Raw genomic sequence first — 15,682 nt, 5'->3', positions numbered from 1 at the left:
CAAGACGATAAAGAGATAGAGGGGCTAAAAATAAAAGGTTTTTCCTATAAATACAGAGCATTTGCAGATGACGTGATGTTTATAAATGAAAATCCCACTCATGTAACACCTTTGATGCTTCGTAAGATACAAGAATATGGAGAATTGGCAGGCTTTTATATAAATAAAGAAAAATCAAAAATTTTGTGTAAAAATATGTTAAAGAGTAAACAGGAAGAATTACAGAGATTAACAGAGTTTGAAATTACTTCAAAAGTAAAATATTTAGGTGAAGAAATAAACAACGAAAAATATTGATTTGTACAAAAATAATTATGAAAAACTTTGCAGCAAGATTGATGGATATATGATTAAATGGAACAAATTAAACCTGTCTATGTTGGGCAGAATCTCTGAAATTAAGATGAATGTTCTACCGAGAATTATGTTCCTGTTTCAAACAATCCCAATAGTGAAAGACAATAAACAATTTGTTAAATGGCAAAGAATCTTGAGAGTCCCTTGGACTGCAAGAAGATCAAATCAGTCCAAAGGGAAATCAACCCAGACTGTTCCCTGGAAAGTCAGATGCTGAAGCTGAAGCTCAAATACTTTGGCCATCAAACGAGAAGGGAGCACTCACTAGAGAAGATCCTGATGTTGGGAAAGACAGAAGGCAAAAGAAGAAGGGGATGGCAAAAGATGAGATGGCTGGACAGTGTTACTGATGTAACAAACACAAATTTGAGTGGACTTCAGAGGATGGTGGAGAACAGGAGAGCCTGGCGTGACTTTGTTCATGGGGTCGCAAAGAGTCAGACTTGACTGTGCAACTGAACAACAACGCATTATGCAAGAACTAGATGAGGTGGAGAATATTTGCGATGTACCATTTCAAACTGCAGATTTATATATCATTGAATGCTCCCCATGTAAAAAGCTCTCCAAATGTAGTGCATAAAGACAGCTTTTCTTAGTATCAGAGTTTACTGCATGTTGGGAGCTTTTATATAGGAAAACATTCAATGCTACAATCCTTACATGTGGATATTCCACACTTTTATGCATAATATGTAAAGCAGTAATTAGATTATACAAAAAAAATTAGGCTGGATCCAGACTAAAGATTTCTATTAATGGAAGATACTTTACTGGAAATTTTTTGCCTCCTGTGTCCCACTATAGCTCACTGGTGCCTCCATCCCCAGGAGACATTAAGGAACACCATATGGGGCAAACTACGGATCTGCAGGGGAGGGGTCAGGCAGAAATTGTCTCCTTTCTGGATCTAGCTGATAAAGTGAACTTATTCTGCTGTGAAGTCACAGCTGACTTACAGTGACTTTGCGGGGTTTTCGAGGCAAGAGATATTCAGAGGTGATTTGCCATTGCCTGACTCTGTACAGAGACCCTGGACTTCCTTGATGGTCTCCCATCTAAATACTAGCCAGGGCCAACCCTGCTTAGCTTCCAAGATCTGACGACATTGTCCTTGCCTGGGCTATCCAAGTCAGAACTTAGCCCTTAATTATGTTCACAGTGGCAGCGGCTGGATTTTGTACACTTGAACAGTAAGATAATACTTTAAAATGTATTTTCAGATATATTCCATCTCAGATTTCAATATTAGATACATGTTATGCTTCTTTTACCATTCCTCCAGGTGGTCCTCTGTCTCCTGGATCACCCAGTGTTCCTGGCATGCCACTTTGGGTCTTAAAAAAAATGCAAATAGAAAATTAAGAATCAGTTTCTGAAAGCTGGTTCAGACTTTGTAAGATAAGAACTTAAGAAGAGCCCTGTGCCGGATCAGACCCATGGTCGATGTAGTCCAGCATCCTGTCTCATACAGTGGCCAACCAGTTCCTCTGGAGGGACAAGAACAGCATATAGAAGCCCAGGCTTTTTCCTGGCTCTGGGATTTCAAGGTTTGGTGCCTTTAAATGTGGAGGTTCCCCTCAGTTGCAATGGGTAGACCTCTCTTCCATGAATCTATCTAATCATTAGATTCTAATGAATGAGTCAATTGTTCATTCACTTGCAAGTCAAGACAAATTTAGCTTAAGCTGCCACTTCAAACAAGGGTCCCCAAACTTTTTGAGCCCATGGGCACCTTTGGAATTTTGACATAGGGTAGTGGGTGCAACCACAAAATGGCTTTCATGGGAGGTAGAGCCAACCACAAAATGTCAGAGAGCAAGGTTATGAAAAACTATGATATTAGGTCTTCGTCATCTCAGGCTCAAATTCTGTTTAATGGGATACCTTTTGAAAGAAACATATTGCTTAAAAGTATTGTCTGGGATACATACAAAATAAGTCTACATTCTGAGCTAGCTAAGAAGCCCTCACCCAGCAGCAATGATCTGTGTTCATTTTGCAGGGAGATAACACACTTCTGCAAAGGGAAAAAGTGCTTTGTCTCCTTGCTATCCCCTTTACACGATCCCAGCCATTCTTAACCTGCAATATCACCTGCAGCCATGTTAATTAGTGCTGACAGGCTTGTGAGAGCTTGCACATGTGTTCATTAAGAGAGACTCTGGTCAGTTTTTGATAGAAACATAAATGATTTTGGGAAAGTGAACAAAATTTGATGTAGTGATGCTTTTATCAACTTCCATCTGAATTATAAAAATACATTCAAACTGGGAAAATTTGATGACTTCAATAGAAGTTCAAATTAGGCACATTAAGCATTGTAGCCATGCAGCCCAATTGTGTTTCATCAGAATCAAATCCCACTATATTTTAAAAATATCATTCCATAGTTTGTATTGGTAAAGTACTTTACACAAAGCCACTGTCAGCATTGTACTATAAACATCAAACAACTCAAAAAGCCCCACCTGGGCTCATCCACTTACTAAAAACACCTAATAGGTGCCAGATGCCTGTGCCTCAACCCTTCCTCCTTCCCGTGGCTTTTAGCTGTGCTAGGCTTGCCAGGCATGACCTGGCCACTGACGGGAGATAGTGGGAAGGGAATGGGCATGGGGAGGGGAGGGGGAGGAAGGGTTGCCAACTCTGAGTTGAGAAATTCCTGGAGATATGGGGGAGGAGAGGGTGGACAGTAGATATAGCGTCACAGAGTCCACCCTTCAAAGCAGCCATTTTCTCCAGGGAAATGGATCTCTGTAATCTGGCGATCAACTGGAATTCCAGGATATCCCAAGGCCCCACTTGAAAGCTGGCACATGGAGTCATTGACAATGTCGTGATGTAATTTCTGAGGAAAACCTGTATGTGATGTCAGTCCTCTCTATGAATTGCTAGAAACTGTGGTAAAACCATGATTTTAGTTTTGTTTATTTTTCCCCACCGCCACTGAGAGCCAGTGGGAACAGGAGCTGGGGGCAGGGTCGGCAGCCCTAGGCTGGAACTAGCCAACTATCAGAGTCTTCAAGAGGCTGAATTGTGCCAGTGCAGTAAATGGCCCAAAGTATGGCAGAGGAAATTGGGGGGTGCATGCCTGGGTTTAAGACCAAGGCCCACTTGGGGAGCCAGTTTGGTGTAGTGGTTAAGTGTGCGGACTCTTATCTGGGAGAACCGGGTTTAATTCCCCACTCCTCCACTTGCACCTGCTGGTATGGCCTTGGGTCAGCCATAACTCTGGCAGAGGTTGTCCTTGAAAGGGCAGCTGCTGTTAGGGCCCTCTCCAACCCCACCCACCTCACAGGGTGTCTGTTGTGGGGGAGGAAGGTAAAGGAGATTGTGAGCCGCTCTGAGACTCTTCGGAGTGGAGGGCGGGATATAAATCCTACTGAGAAAGCTTCAGAAGCCAAAATCTCAGACACAACTTTACAGTGCCATTCAAAGCAGAGTTACACCCTTCTATGCCCATTTTGGCACTGTTATGAATCCGCATTCTTTGGCACTGTTATGAACCACTGTTATGAACCAGCATTTGCTGAACCTTTCATTTCTACTCATCAAAAACAGTCAGAAATGTTTATCATCACCCATCCTCTAATTCCTTTGATGCCTTTATCTCCTTGAATGCCTTCATCACCATCTTCTCCCTACAAAAGGAAGTGAAATTTTACTATCAAAGAAAGATGTGCAACATTCAAGACAACTTGTATAGAAAACAAAAGTTAATCAGTGTAGTGTACCTGGGATCCAGGGTATCCAGGAAATCCAGGTTGTCCCTGGTTTGGAGGAAATGGAAATGAAACTAATTTTATGTCTGTGTTTTAACGCATTTCTTTGAAACAACTTTCACAAACAGTGGATATTATTTTTAAATTATTATAATTTTTTCATTGTGCATATTTGTAATCCAAGGATTGATTCAAAAGCTACATGTTTCCTGTGTGGACTTTTGACAACTATATTCTGGAAGTTCCCATCCTGAAACTGAATTCCCAGGTATGCATGGATGTGAATCAAATCAGGACCACAGCACACTAGGAGAAGGCACTTGAGCCTTATTCCCAGCCTGAAGGGGCCTGTGGAGCTGCTGCTTACCCACTGAGGAAACATACACATTCTGCTGGCTACATTTCCTGCTGAGTCAAGTAGTAGCTCCCTGTGTGTGATATATCCAGGATAATCACCATAAAGCCTATGGATTGTATCCAAATGACCAAGATATGAAGAACTAACTTTCAATGGAACAAGTTTTTATGCACTTCTTTCTCACAGTCATGGGATTCCAAAAACCTACTTGAGACATGAAATATTTCCTTGTCTCTCTTCCAGTAATTACTATTTATTGGGATAAGTGTAAGTGTATATTGGAGGAAATGCCATTTCCATGTATTATATGGAACAGTGGGTTAGGGTTGTTTGGTAGGGCACAGGAAATTTTGCAGAGAGAGAGAATGAATACTTGTTTAAAAGAAAAAGAGATTAGTTAAGTCCTCCAATCCACCATGTGCTAGTCTAATTTATTTAGTGAATCTAGTTGATTTATTACTGATCAGACTATTTATCCAATTGGCAACCATCTGAAGTATAATCCAACAGGAAATTCTTCCCCACAATCCCATAATTTTTTTTTTTAAACGAACACTCCTATGTATTTCTGTGCAGCTTCTGTTCGCAGGATTCTGGCTAGATTGTATCTCCCAGTTGTGATTGCAGCACCATTAATTATCCCATGGCCCTCACCTTAGCACCTTTCTTTCCTTGTGCTCCATAGTCATCTTTACCATCCAGTCCCTGCAAAGACCAGAAAAATGAATAGTTAGTTACATGTAACCATGGGATGCAAAAATGTTGTTAGCCATACAGCAAACCCTCCTGAATGCCAAAAAAAAAAAGTTTGTGCAGGCAGGGTCATTCGGTGAATTTTTGAAGAAATGCCCAAGACCATATAAGAACAAGATCTGTAAAGGCCATTCCCTAGGCCTAGAGTATATAAAGGAAGGACTTGTTCATTCCACTGGTATGATCATTTCCCTAAGAATGGCTATTAAAGCTGAAATGTACTGGAGTTAAATTTGCATATTTACATATGTTTGATACTGGAAAAAAATATTAAATTCAGGTGTCAAGGATGAAATTTGAATTTCAGTGCCAGAATTCAACGCCTACTCAAAGACAGCTGCTAAAACTCATGTTTCTGTAATGAGCCTTGAGCTTTGCCATTAATTTTTTAAAGAAGTTTGGCAGATGATTTTTAATGTGAAATTCTGCTCTTCCACCCCTTTTAGCAATAGAGGGGCAGTGCTATTCATTTCATGCTCAGAAAATGGATCCTTCCTTCCCTTTTGAAACGAATTTGAAAGTTTTACTGAAAAAAAGAAAAATTAGTGTTAATAACTACAACAATAATAATTTTAATGCAATGAAGGAAATGAAATGAAGTAACAGTTCCTGAATCTACTGAGACACAAAAGTTGACTTCAGAAAACTCAAATAAAACTCAAATAAGAAACTCAGAAACAGAAAGTCAAAACTCACAGGGAAGCCCCTTACTCCAGGCGGTCCTGATTGGCCATTTTCTCCAAGATCACCATGTTCACCCTTCCATGGGACAAGAGAGAGATTAGCTAACAAACACTGTAAGTTACTACTTACCAGTTTTACTGGGTAGATGTCTATGGCCAAGTTCTCACTGGGCTATACTGCCTCATAGGGCAGATGAAGCCAATAAGAATGATTGTTGGCATTATACAAAAATTTCTTCCATATTGAAAATTAGATATTAGAGAATTAGATATTAGCCTAGCTGTCTCTTTGACATGCTAATTTTCTGTGGGTATGAATCTTCTTTCTTGCAGGGACATTTTATCACATGAGCCCTCACAGGCAGCCTGAACTAATACCATCGAGGAACAAGTTCATCATCTCTAAAACACCAGGATTATTGCAATCAATTTATTGTTGGGATAGATGTTTAAAGGCAAGAAGAGGCATGTTAGCAGAACATCCCACCCACAGGAACCTTATGCCCAAAATGGAAGGCCTTGCTCACATGCAGAAGCTCTAAACTTCTTTGAACATGAGAAGGTACAAAAACAGATTTTCTGTAAATATGTATTTTCTTTAAAAGACATACATATGTAGGTGGTAACTAGCATTACCCCTACAATTCTGGCAGTCGTTTTGAAGAAAATGGTTGGCCGCCAGCAATGCAGTGTAATAGTGTTTTGGATTAGGATCACGGAGACCTGCATTCAAATTCCTAAACAGAGGACTAAACAGAGGAGGGAAGAGTCAATTATGCCACCCTAAGATTCTTAGAGGAAGAGCAGAATCAAAATGTGATAGGTTAAATTTGTAAGTTTCCAGGTCCCTTCATAATTCTGGGGGGGGGGGAATTGAGGGGCATTGGGCAGGGACCCAGAAGTGACATCAGCACATCAGCAATGTTGGGGCAATTATCTGTTTTTTGGGCAAAACTCTATGGTAAAATTGGCCTCAAACCGTAGAGTTTTGTCCCAAAAGCAGATTGTCACCCTCCCAATATCACTAACGCACTGACATCACTTCTAGGTGACATGCTATCAGTGTGTCACATGTGTTGTCAGTCATTGTTGGGGGGGTGGGGAGAATTTTCTCCTGCCAGCCAGCTGACAACCGGTGGGCAGGAGCCTGCAAAAATTGAGGATCCCCCACTCCCACCTGGGGTATGGCATCACTACTCAAAATACTTAGGGAAAGGCAAATTTTTCATTTTCCCCAATACTGATTAAATCAAGGATATGTATCCCCATCACCCAATATTTACCAGGAGGACCAATTGCTACATATGACTATTGCTTATATTGTTCTTATATCAAACAAATTTTTTTGCTTTAAATCACACATGTTCAAATGGTTTGTCAAAAGGATAATGGGAATTGTTGAAATCAGGGATGCTTACCTTTGGTCCCCTGTGTCCCGGGTTCCCTTGAGACCCACGTGCTCCCACGACTCCTGGACTACCCTCCAATCAGAAACATATATTTCGAAAGTCACATTAGGAAAAAGCAACTCTTCTGTTCAAAGTGCACATTTTTTTGTTTTGTATTTCACTTCTAATAACTTTTCTGACCATAGAAATCACTGGCAAGCAAGCAAAGTTTTTTTATGATTTCCCTATTACTTTATCCAGGATTCCAGTAATGATGTCTGTCAGCACTACAAAGAAGGTTATAACTGGAACGAAGCTATGTTCCTGACACATTTCATGGGAAAATTCCCTACTGAATGAACAGATGATCTAAGACCCACAATCCATATTTGGTGAGAAATGGGTTTAGGTGACTTTTCCAAAACCATAGCAGTCCAAGGTGAAAGTCTCTTGTGCAGATAAAGGTTTGGTGGAACCAACACAGTCTCATGAAGAAAGGATGAACGGGGAATACAATCTGTTTGATGCCAACATTATAAACAAAAGCCAGGGGAGACCACCCTTAAAATGTCTAACAAGCTCACATCAAATAAGGGGTAGTCTTCCCCCAAAGGAAACACACATTTATGATCAGCAGAATCTAAACTTTGTCAATTTAATATATTGTGTTACTTTTCTGTAATCCTGATCTTTCGTGCCATTCAGTGTGTTCCCTAATATTTCCAACATTAAATGCTAAACAGGATAGTGTCTGGCATGCAAGCAGTCCATAGAAGGGATGAACTTTCAAAAATGTCATTTTCACTGTGCACTAAATCAACATGCAATCTGAACCGGGGGGGGGGGGGGGAATACCAAATATGAAAAACAAGTTCAATCAGCCTTCTGTTTGTATATGACCATGGGACATGGGAAAAGGGTTAGAAAGATTGCCTTTTGTGAATCAGCCTATATTGGTTGAAATACATATTCATAAAAATCATATCTTCTTTCTATTACACATTCATATATGCATACAAGAAACTCAAAGGTGTTTTTAGAACATTTTGTATACTAAAATTAAAAACCCATGTGTTAAACTGTAAAGGGAATGTGAAGAACTGCGACTGTAGACTACAAAGCTACAGATGTAATATGACCATGAGCAAAGTGGTCATGCAAAAACATTCAGGACTGCAAATGAAATACAGAAGTGATGCCAGTATAAGAAAAATTAGTTGAAATACAGACAGCTGGACCAGCAAAATGGATTTCAAGGCCAAGTTCCTAATGTATCTTTTGTATCCTCAGTAACTGTCATCTTGTACTATTCTCTTTTTTGTCTGATTGAGTTAGAAGGCCTTGTTGCAGACATTTAATTTTAAAACCTACTTGGAGGCCTGGTAAACCTGGTACTCCTGGAAGTCCTGGTACGCCTTGGTTGCCTGGGGCACCCTGGTGACAGAAGACAGGAGAGCAGATGTTTTGGTAGGCACAAGGATAGGCCTTGTTTTTTTCACTGAGCCATGGCTTATTTTCACAATCACTTCAGCACTCAGGAATCCCAAGTAAATGCTGATCAATTCCTTACCCTGCAAAGGACAAGAGTGTGTGTGTGTGGTGCTGATAACCCCAGAAGGCAGGTTGTGTGGCAGAGGCCTGCCCAAGAGGGCATACACCCAGCATGGGGGGGTAAAATAGGAGCAATGCATAAAAGACCCCATCGTGCCATCCCCCACCTCTTCAACCCAGCCTGCATTAAGGTGAGGATTGTGTAATGATCTGCTACCAAAACATCAAGCTACTGCCCACCATTAAAGAGAAAAGAGCATTTGGTGCCTTTATTAGCAGGCATGAAGAGAGACAGAGATGGAGGCCACTGAGGTTCCTAACATGCATGCTCACTGTGCATAGCAGATTCCAGAATCCATGAGTGTGCCATCATTATTTGCACCCATGCCTAGTTATACACAGCAGCTTTACATAGTCCTGTGAGACTGATGTTCCCATTTGCCACCTTCACTAAAGGCAACAAATTCTCTTCTTCCTTCAATGGCACCCAATAGTGGTAGCTAGAGTCCTCCCAATGAAACACCACATGAATTGTCCCTGATTGACACCTGGATCGTAAAAAGTCAGTATCCACTGGAGAATTCAGCTTCAGCAAGCTACTATAATCCACCCTAAACAAAGGTATGGCATGAACTGTGGGCTATACATGCACCATGTTACATTAAACAATGCTATTCCAGATAGTTTGTAAAGTACCTGTTGGCCTTGCAGTCCAGGTTCACCAATATGACCTGGTTCCCCATCTTCTCCTGGTAAACCCTGCCAAATACAACACGAAAAGCTAACAAGAACAGACAATGCCAAACATTTGCAACATCCATAAAAATGAGCATATGTGATCATTGCCCAGATGTAATCTGTAATCCAACAGATTACAGATCATTTTTTAAAATAAACCTCATAAAGCCATGATTTGCTTGACATCCTTGCTGAATTGCTCTCACTCACAGCTACTTCAAGTTTGGGAACAATTTCATGTGCTTACATTTGCACACATATTTATGGCTGACTTGAAACCAATATTCCCTCATTTCTTATCATCAACTCCAGTTCTCTGTTGAAGAATACCGAGGTATATTGATAATTATCTTCATTATCTGGATGGACAATGAGGAAACCCTTGGAAGATTCCAGCAAAATATCAACAACTTCTGCCTATCAACCTGAGCCTGCACCAGTCCACAGAGCAGGCCTATAATAACCCTGTCCAGACATAACCTCCCCCACATCCCACCAACAACCCCTTAACCCTTAAATAAAGCAGATTCCTTATCATCAGGACTTAGTGAACCACCAGACAATGGGTCTCACACAAGAGGGACAAAACCCTCTGACAACAGCACATAAATACAGTGACTACTGACCTTTACGCCAGGAGGACCTCTGAGGCCACTGGGACCCTGAGGGGAATAAAACAATTGTGACATCCTGATCTGGAACAAACATCAGCAATCAAAACTCTATGCCTGTATGAAATGTCACACGCTGTTGCCCTGTGAGGCACTGGAGAATTTAATTAGCAGCTCCAGTTTAAGTGATGGTACATTCTCTTCCATTCTTGAAGACCTTTTGTTTATTAGATCTATACTTTCAAGCAGGTCCCACTGACTAGTCAAAATGCTTGCCAGTTTATGATGGGTTGGAACAAGTCCATAGGCACAAAGGAAAAGCAGCTCCCCAGCTGGGAAAAATGGGCAGTTCCCTAATGCTTCTACCAGGTAAACCATTAAAGGCCTTGAGGTGCTATAACATTTATCTTTGGGTCCCCTTTAACTTTCTCTTGGCTGAGCAGCCCCTTTTCTTTATTCTTTGTTTCTCTGGCTGTCTCACCCAGTTGTTTAAATGTATACAGATATCTGCTGAATGCTGACCCAGCCTAAGGAACTGAGGGGCCAACTAAAATCCTCCTTTTGTCTTTGTCTGATAATGGCACATGAAAGGATGATGGTAATTCAAAACTAACAAACTGCTTTAGTTCAGTTTTGAAGAGAAAGGTTCAGATAGGTATCAGGTTTAGGACTTAGAAGGTGAACAGGCAACAAGAATAAGGTAATGTATAAATATAAGCAATAGTTGGTTTATCTCAAACAGGTAGCTGTTTTCTTATACAAACAGGTATTTTAAACTGAGAAGAGAGATTTGTTGGCAGTTTCTGGTTAAATAAACTTTATTTCAAAGGTACTTAAGTTGGTGTAAACTTAACTGGAAAAAAATTCTTGAAAAGAACTCTCTCAGCCCCACCTATCTCACATGGTGTCAGTTGTGGGGAGGAGAAAGAAAGGAGATTGTCAGCCACTCAAACTCTTTTGGGTAGTGAAAGGTGGGGTATAGTAAATCCAATCTCTTCTTCTTATACCCTGCCCTTCACCTTAGTGGATTTAGAATGATGTAACTCTATTTAGGATTGAAATGTTAATCCAGCAAAGCAAACATTTTGCCACGGATCTAACATTTTAACATTGAGATCAAATGATCTTTGTCTAATTTTCAGGTTAATCAACTACAATAAAACAAACAAACAAACAAACAAAAAAGGGAAAAATTGTCGGTGTAAAATCAGTTACAACATTTGCTTCTCTTTCTCTCATGCCCTCTCTATAATAACAGTTGCTCTTACATTTGCACCCTGTTCTCCTGGTCCTCCTGATCTGCCATCAGCTCCTGGATCTCCCTGAAATGCCACAATAAAATTGTTCAATTATCATTCCTTTCTTGCCCAGACACAAAGTAGTCTAGTGATGAACTGTGATAGTTGTCATTCAAGATGCATATTCCCATTCATCCCAGCACTTGCTTTGCTTCTTTAGCAGCTTCATTGCACCCAACTGTATTCGAGGGCGTTTTCGCACTGACCTTAATCAGCAGCGACGCCCCTCTTCACCGCGCAGGATCGGCGCAGATTTCGCACGAATTGCCGCGGAGCACCCGGAAGAGCCGGAAAGTCCCGCGGCTTTTGAGGCGCAAACGGAAACCACCAAAAACCAATTTCCATTTGCGCCGCAAAAGCCGTGGGACTTTCCAGCTCTTCCGGGTGCTCCGCGGCAATTAGTGCGAAATCCGCACCGATCCTGCGCGGTGAAGAGGGGCGTCGCTGCTGATTAAGGTCAGTGCGAAAACGCCCCAAGTGTATGCACCCAACTGTATCCAAGTGTAGTAGAGCTGCCTGAACTTAAGGAATCAGAAATTTTTGTCCTTCATATTCTCTTGGCAAATACTGTTGGCCCAAGTGATCCAACAGATTTGCCAGAATTAAATGGATCTATGGAACAATATGTTCACATGCTTCTTGCTCTCCAGCAGTCAGATTCAGGGTTCAACTTAATACATAGATGCTGCTTGTTCCACTGTGGGTGGCACATGTTTTCAAAGGCAATTTTAGGTGTTTAACATTGTTCTGGGTTTTTCAGTCAACTGATGGACCTACAAGAATGTTGACTTACAGTCAATCTTCAGCATTCCTGCTCTTCAACAATGTACATGTGATATTAGTTTTATGTTTGCCGGATCCCAGCTAAAATGGCTCTAGTGATCCCTTTAACTTCTGATGCAAAGCTATGAGCACCCAAATAAGTATTAACATTAATATATGAATAAGTGTTTCACTATCAAAAGCAAACAAAATTCAGCCTTGCAAAATATGTGTCTCCTTTATTGAAAATTTCTTTGTTCTGAACAATTTCTAGATGTTTGAATACCTGCCGCCCTGGTTTTCCAATTCTACCCAGAGGACCACTATCATCATTGTCAATTCCAGAATATCCCTGAAAACAAACAAACAAAGATTAAGTGTTTCAGTATCTGCTTCACTAGCACAGCTAAAAAAATGGATCACAGAAAAGGACCAGCATTCTTTTAAATTTAAATATGGGCCCTAAGTCAAAAATTATAATGCTTTCCCTAAAGCAACAAAAGGAAATAGCACTAATGGTGGGCAGTTATCTCAAGCATGAAATCTGAGTAGGTGGCTTGATGACTGGAGGTATACTTTCATAGAATGAGAAAGAACCTAGTTGAAGGTCATAAGAAAAATTTTGACCTAAAATGTTTTTTTATCTCATACCTTTTAGAAAAGCAGTTGTGCTCTGAGTTAATAGAACCCAAGACTGTGTCCAGTTTCTAGTGACCTCCAGCAAAAAACAGGGTGAAATGCTCTCATATAAATATACTAGGCTGTTTTTACCAAGTCTGTCTAACTCAGCACTCTTTAGTGTAATAGCAGCAACTCTCCAGGATTTCAGCCAGAGGCCTTCCAAAACACGTCTGAGATCCTTTAACTAGAGAAATCGGGGGATGAACCTTGGGTCTTCCACTTGCAAGGTCCTTATTATATCACTGTGCCACAGCTAGGGTAGCCGGGGGCCTGGAGATCTCCAGCTGTTACAATGGATCTCCAGGTATCAGAGATTTGTTCCCCTGGATAAAATGGCTGCTTTGGAGAGTGGACTCTTTAGCACTGTACCCTGCTCCATTCCCCAAATCCACCATTCCCCAGACTCCACCCCCCAAATCTCTAGATATTTCTCCATGCAGAGCTGGCAGGCAATCCTAGCTACAGTTCTTCCACTGTAACATACATATACCATATGTATATTGACTGTGAACTGGAAAAAGAGCTTCATCTTGAGGATCAATTCAGCATATTAGAAGCATTCTAATATAATCCTAAAACAGTGGTCCATCTACTCCAGCATCCTGTTTCACACAGTGGCCTACCAGTTGCCCTGGAGGGCCACAAACAGGACACAGAAGATAAGAGGGCTATCCCTAGAGTTGCCAGCCACCATGTGCTGGCTGGGTTTCCCCTGCCTTTTAGGACCTTCGGTCTGCCACCAGACAGCAAGCCAGTGGGACAGCCCCACCCCCAAACAGTGACACTATCGTGATGTCATTGCAGTGGGGATGTCAAACAGTGACTCTCTAGTTTTGGGGCAAACACTACAGTTTTGAAGCCAAAAAACTCAGAGTTTTGTCAAAAAACAGACCGTTGCCTCTGATGTGATGACATCACTTCTGGGTGATTCATTCGTGCACGATGTCCCACCCACCCCCAGAATGCCCCCCAAACCCCCCTACTGGAGGGGCAACTGGCAACCCTGCCTCCCCCTCATGTTGCCTCCTAGCACAGAGTTTCAGTGGTTTACTGCCTGTGAATGTGGAGATCCCTTTAGGCTAGTAGACATTGATGGACCTATCCCCCATTATAATCATCTGACCAAACACAGATAAGTAGAGAAAAAGTACAACTTCTGGTCATAACAGTCACCATTACTCACATTGTCTCCTCTTAAACCACTCTGTCCACGTTCACCTGGCACTCCTCTGGGGCCTTTTCTACCCTTCATTAGTGAAAAAGGAGAGGTTAATACATGATGGACTACCTCATACTATAAACCTTTGCATTCCCAGATTTCATTCCAGTATGGCCAAAATCCAACAAAGAAACAGATTTTAGTGTATTATTTTTGAAGGACTGCTGGATTGTTATAAATGCATTTAATGCCCTTAGAGAAAAGTTGACTAGGGCCATGGTCACACTCACCGTTAAATCCATCCCTAACCCATTGCTATTATACCCCACAGTTTTTTTACAACGAATTTCCTGATCAGACATCCCTCCATCCTTCAGTTCTAAGCAGCATTGGTCCCCTTGTTGGTTGATCAGAGGTCTCAACCGGACCTCATTTTTTGAGATGGCATTCCACACTCGCCCAAGCGCAGTACCGTGGGATATCGTGCTTGGCTTTTTTTTTAAAAAAAAGGTGCCAGAAAAGGTAGGCGACCCCCCCCCCCCCCCGTTTAAACACACAGAAAGGAAGGGGAAGCCCGGGAGTTTTCTTTGCTGTCTCTCCGCCTGGCGGGGAGACAGCAAAGGTGGGTCATCTTCCTCCCCCCCCATTTAAACACCCCGCCATGGTGGTTAAATTGTGGGGGGAGCACGGCAACTCTCTTTGCTGTCTCTCCGCCTGGTGGAGAGACGGCAAAGGTGGGTCATCCTCCTCCCCTGGCAGGGAGACAGCAAAGGTGGGCGATCTGCCTCCCCCCCCCCCCCCATTTAGGAAAGGTCCCCTGTGCAAGCAGCAGTCATTTTTGACTCTGGGGTGACGCTGTTTTCACAAAGTTTTCACGGCAGACCTTTTACAGGGTGGTTTGCCATTGCCTTCCCCAGTCATTACACTTTCCCCCCCAGCAAGCTGGGTACATATTTTACCAACCTCAGAAGGTTGGAAGACTGAGTCAACAATTGCTGGTGCAATGATATCATTTGGAGTGGGCTCTCGCAGGGAAGCGGATGTGCGCTTGCAACGAGTCAGCTACAATGGAGCGTTCAAACATAGAAAGTACGCGCGGGAGTCGTCGGAAGCATTCTTATTCCGGATTTAATGTACTATCAAAAAAGTCCGCGTCTCGGTCGTGGCAGTTCGGGACATGAACGAGCCAACGACCATTGCCAGATGCTGATGTTTGGACAACCATATAAAATCCAACATGCATCTGGCTTTCATCCATGCCCATCTCATCAGTTTATGTGCGTCTGACCTCGGCCTAGGCTCAGCTATGTCTTATATGTAAATTACATATCTGTCCAGTTCAAATCTTAATCACAAAGACATTTACAACAGTTTCTAAAAAGCCAGATATTTGGCCTATAGGCCCCAAGCTATCAGGGTTTCCACTGAGTATTAAAATATCAAATCAGTTTTACCCTTCGTCCACTGCTGCCTTTCTGTCCATGCGATCCAGGAGCACCTCGTTCTCCCTAGATCCCCAAAAGAAAAAAAAATGGTACACTGTCTTGATAATGAATTTATTCCAAGGAACAGAACACACTTTTTGTAGAAATTCATCTCATCCTGAGCCCCCAAGCCT

The 15,682-nt window shown here is 41.9% G+C and overlaps 1 protein-coding gene across 1 annotated transcript in view; it reads right to left on the bottom strand.

Moving 5' to 3' along the window:
- Positions 1–1,616: 1,616 nt before the first annotated feature.
- Positions 1,617–15,682, bottom strand: part of LOC132577922 (collagen alpha-4(VI) chain-like) — a 37,419-nt gene continuing 23,353 nt past the window's right edge. Inside the window, exons 10-22 of the mRNA XM_060247711.1 lie at positions 15,519–15,572; positions 14,089–14,151; positions 12,511–12,576; positions 11,433–11,486; positions 10,180–10,215; positions 9,512–9,574; positions 8,636–8,698; positions 7,295–7,357; positions 5,890–5,952; positions 5,095–5,145; positions 4,095–4,130; positions 3,942–4,001; positions 1,617–1,694 (exon numbers count right to left, since the gene is read on the bottom strand). Coding sequence (XP_060103694.1) covers positions 1,617–1,694; positions 3,942–4,001; positions 4,095–4,130; positions 5,095–5,145; positions 5,890–5,952; positions 7,295–7,357; positions 8,636–8,698; positions 9,512–9,574; positions 10,180–10,215; positions 11,433–11,486; positions 12,511–12,576; positions 14,089–14,151; positions 15,519–15,572 — 750 coding nt within the window. The remainder of the gene's footprint in view (positions 1,695–3,941; positions 4,002–4,094; positions 4,131–5,094; positions 5,146–5,889; positions 5,953–7,294; positions 7,358–8,635; positions 8,699–9,511; positions 9,575–10,179; positions 10,216–11,432; positions 11,487–12,510; positions 12,577–14,088; positions 14,152–15,518; positions 15,573–15,682) is intronic.

The sequence above is a fragment of the Heteronotia binoei genome, chromosome 10 (assembly GCF_032191835.1).
Source record: "Heteronotia binoei isolate CCM8104 ecotype False Entrance Well chromosome 10, APGP_CSIRO_Hbin_v1, whole genome shotgun sequence".
In the NCBI taxonomy this organism is placed as follows: domain Eukaryota; kingdom Metazoa; phylum Chordata; class Lepidosauria; order Squamata; family Gekkonidae; genus Heteronotia; species Heteronotia binoei.
This window is presented reverse-complemented; position numbering and strand designations above follow the sequence as displayed.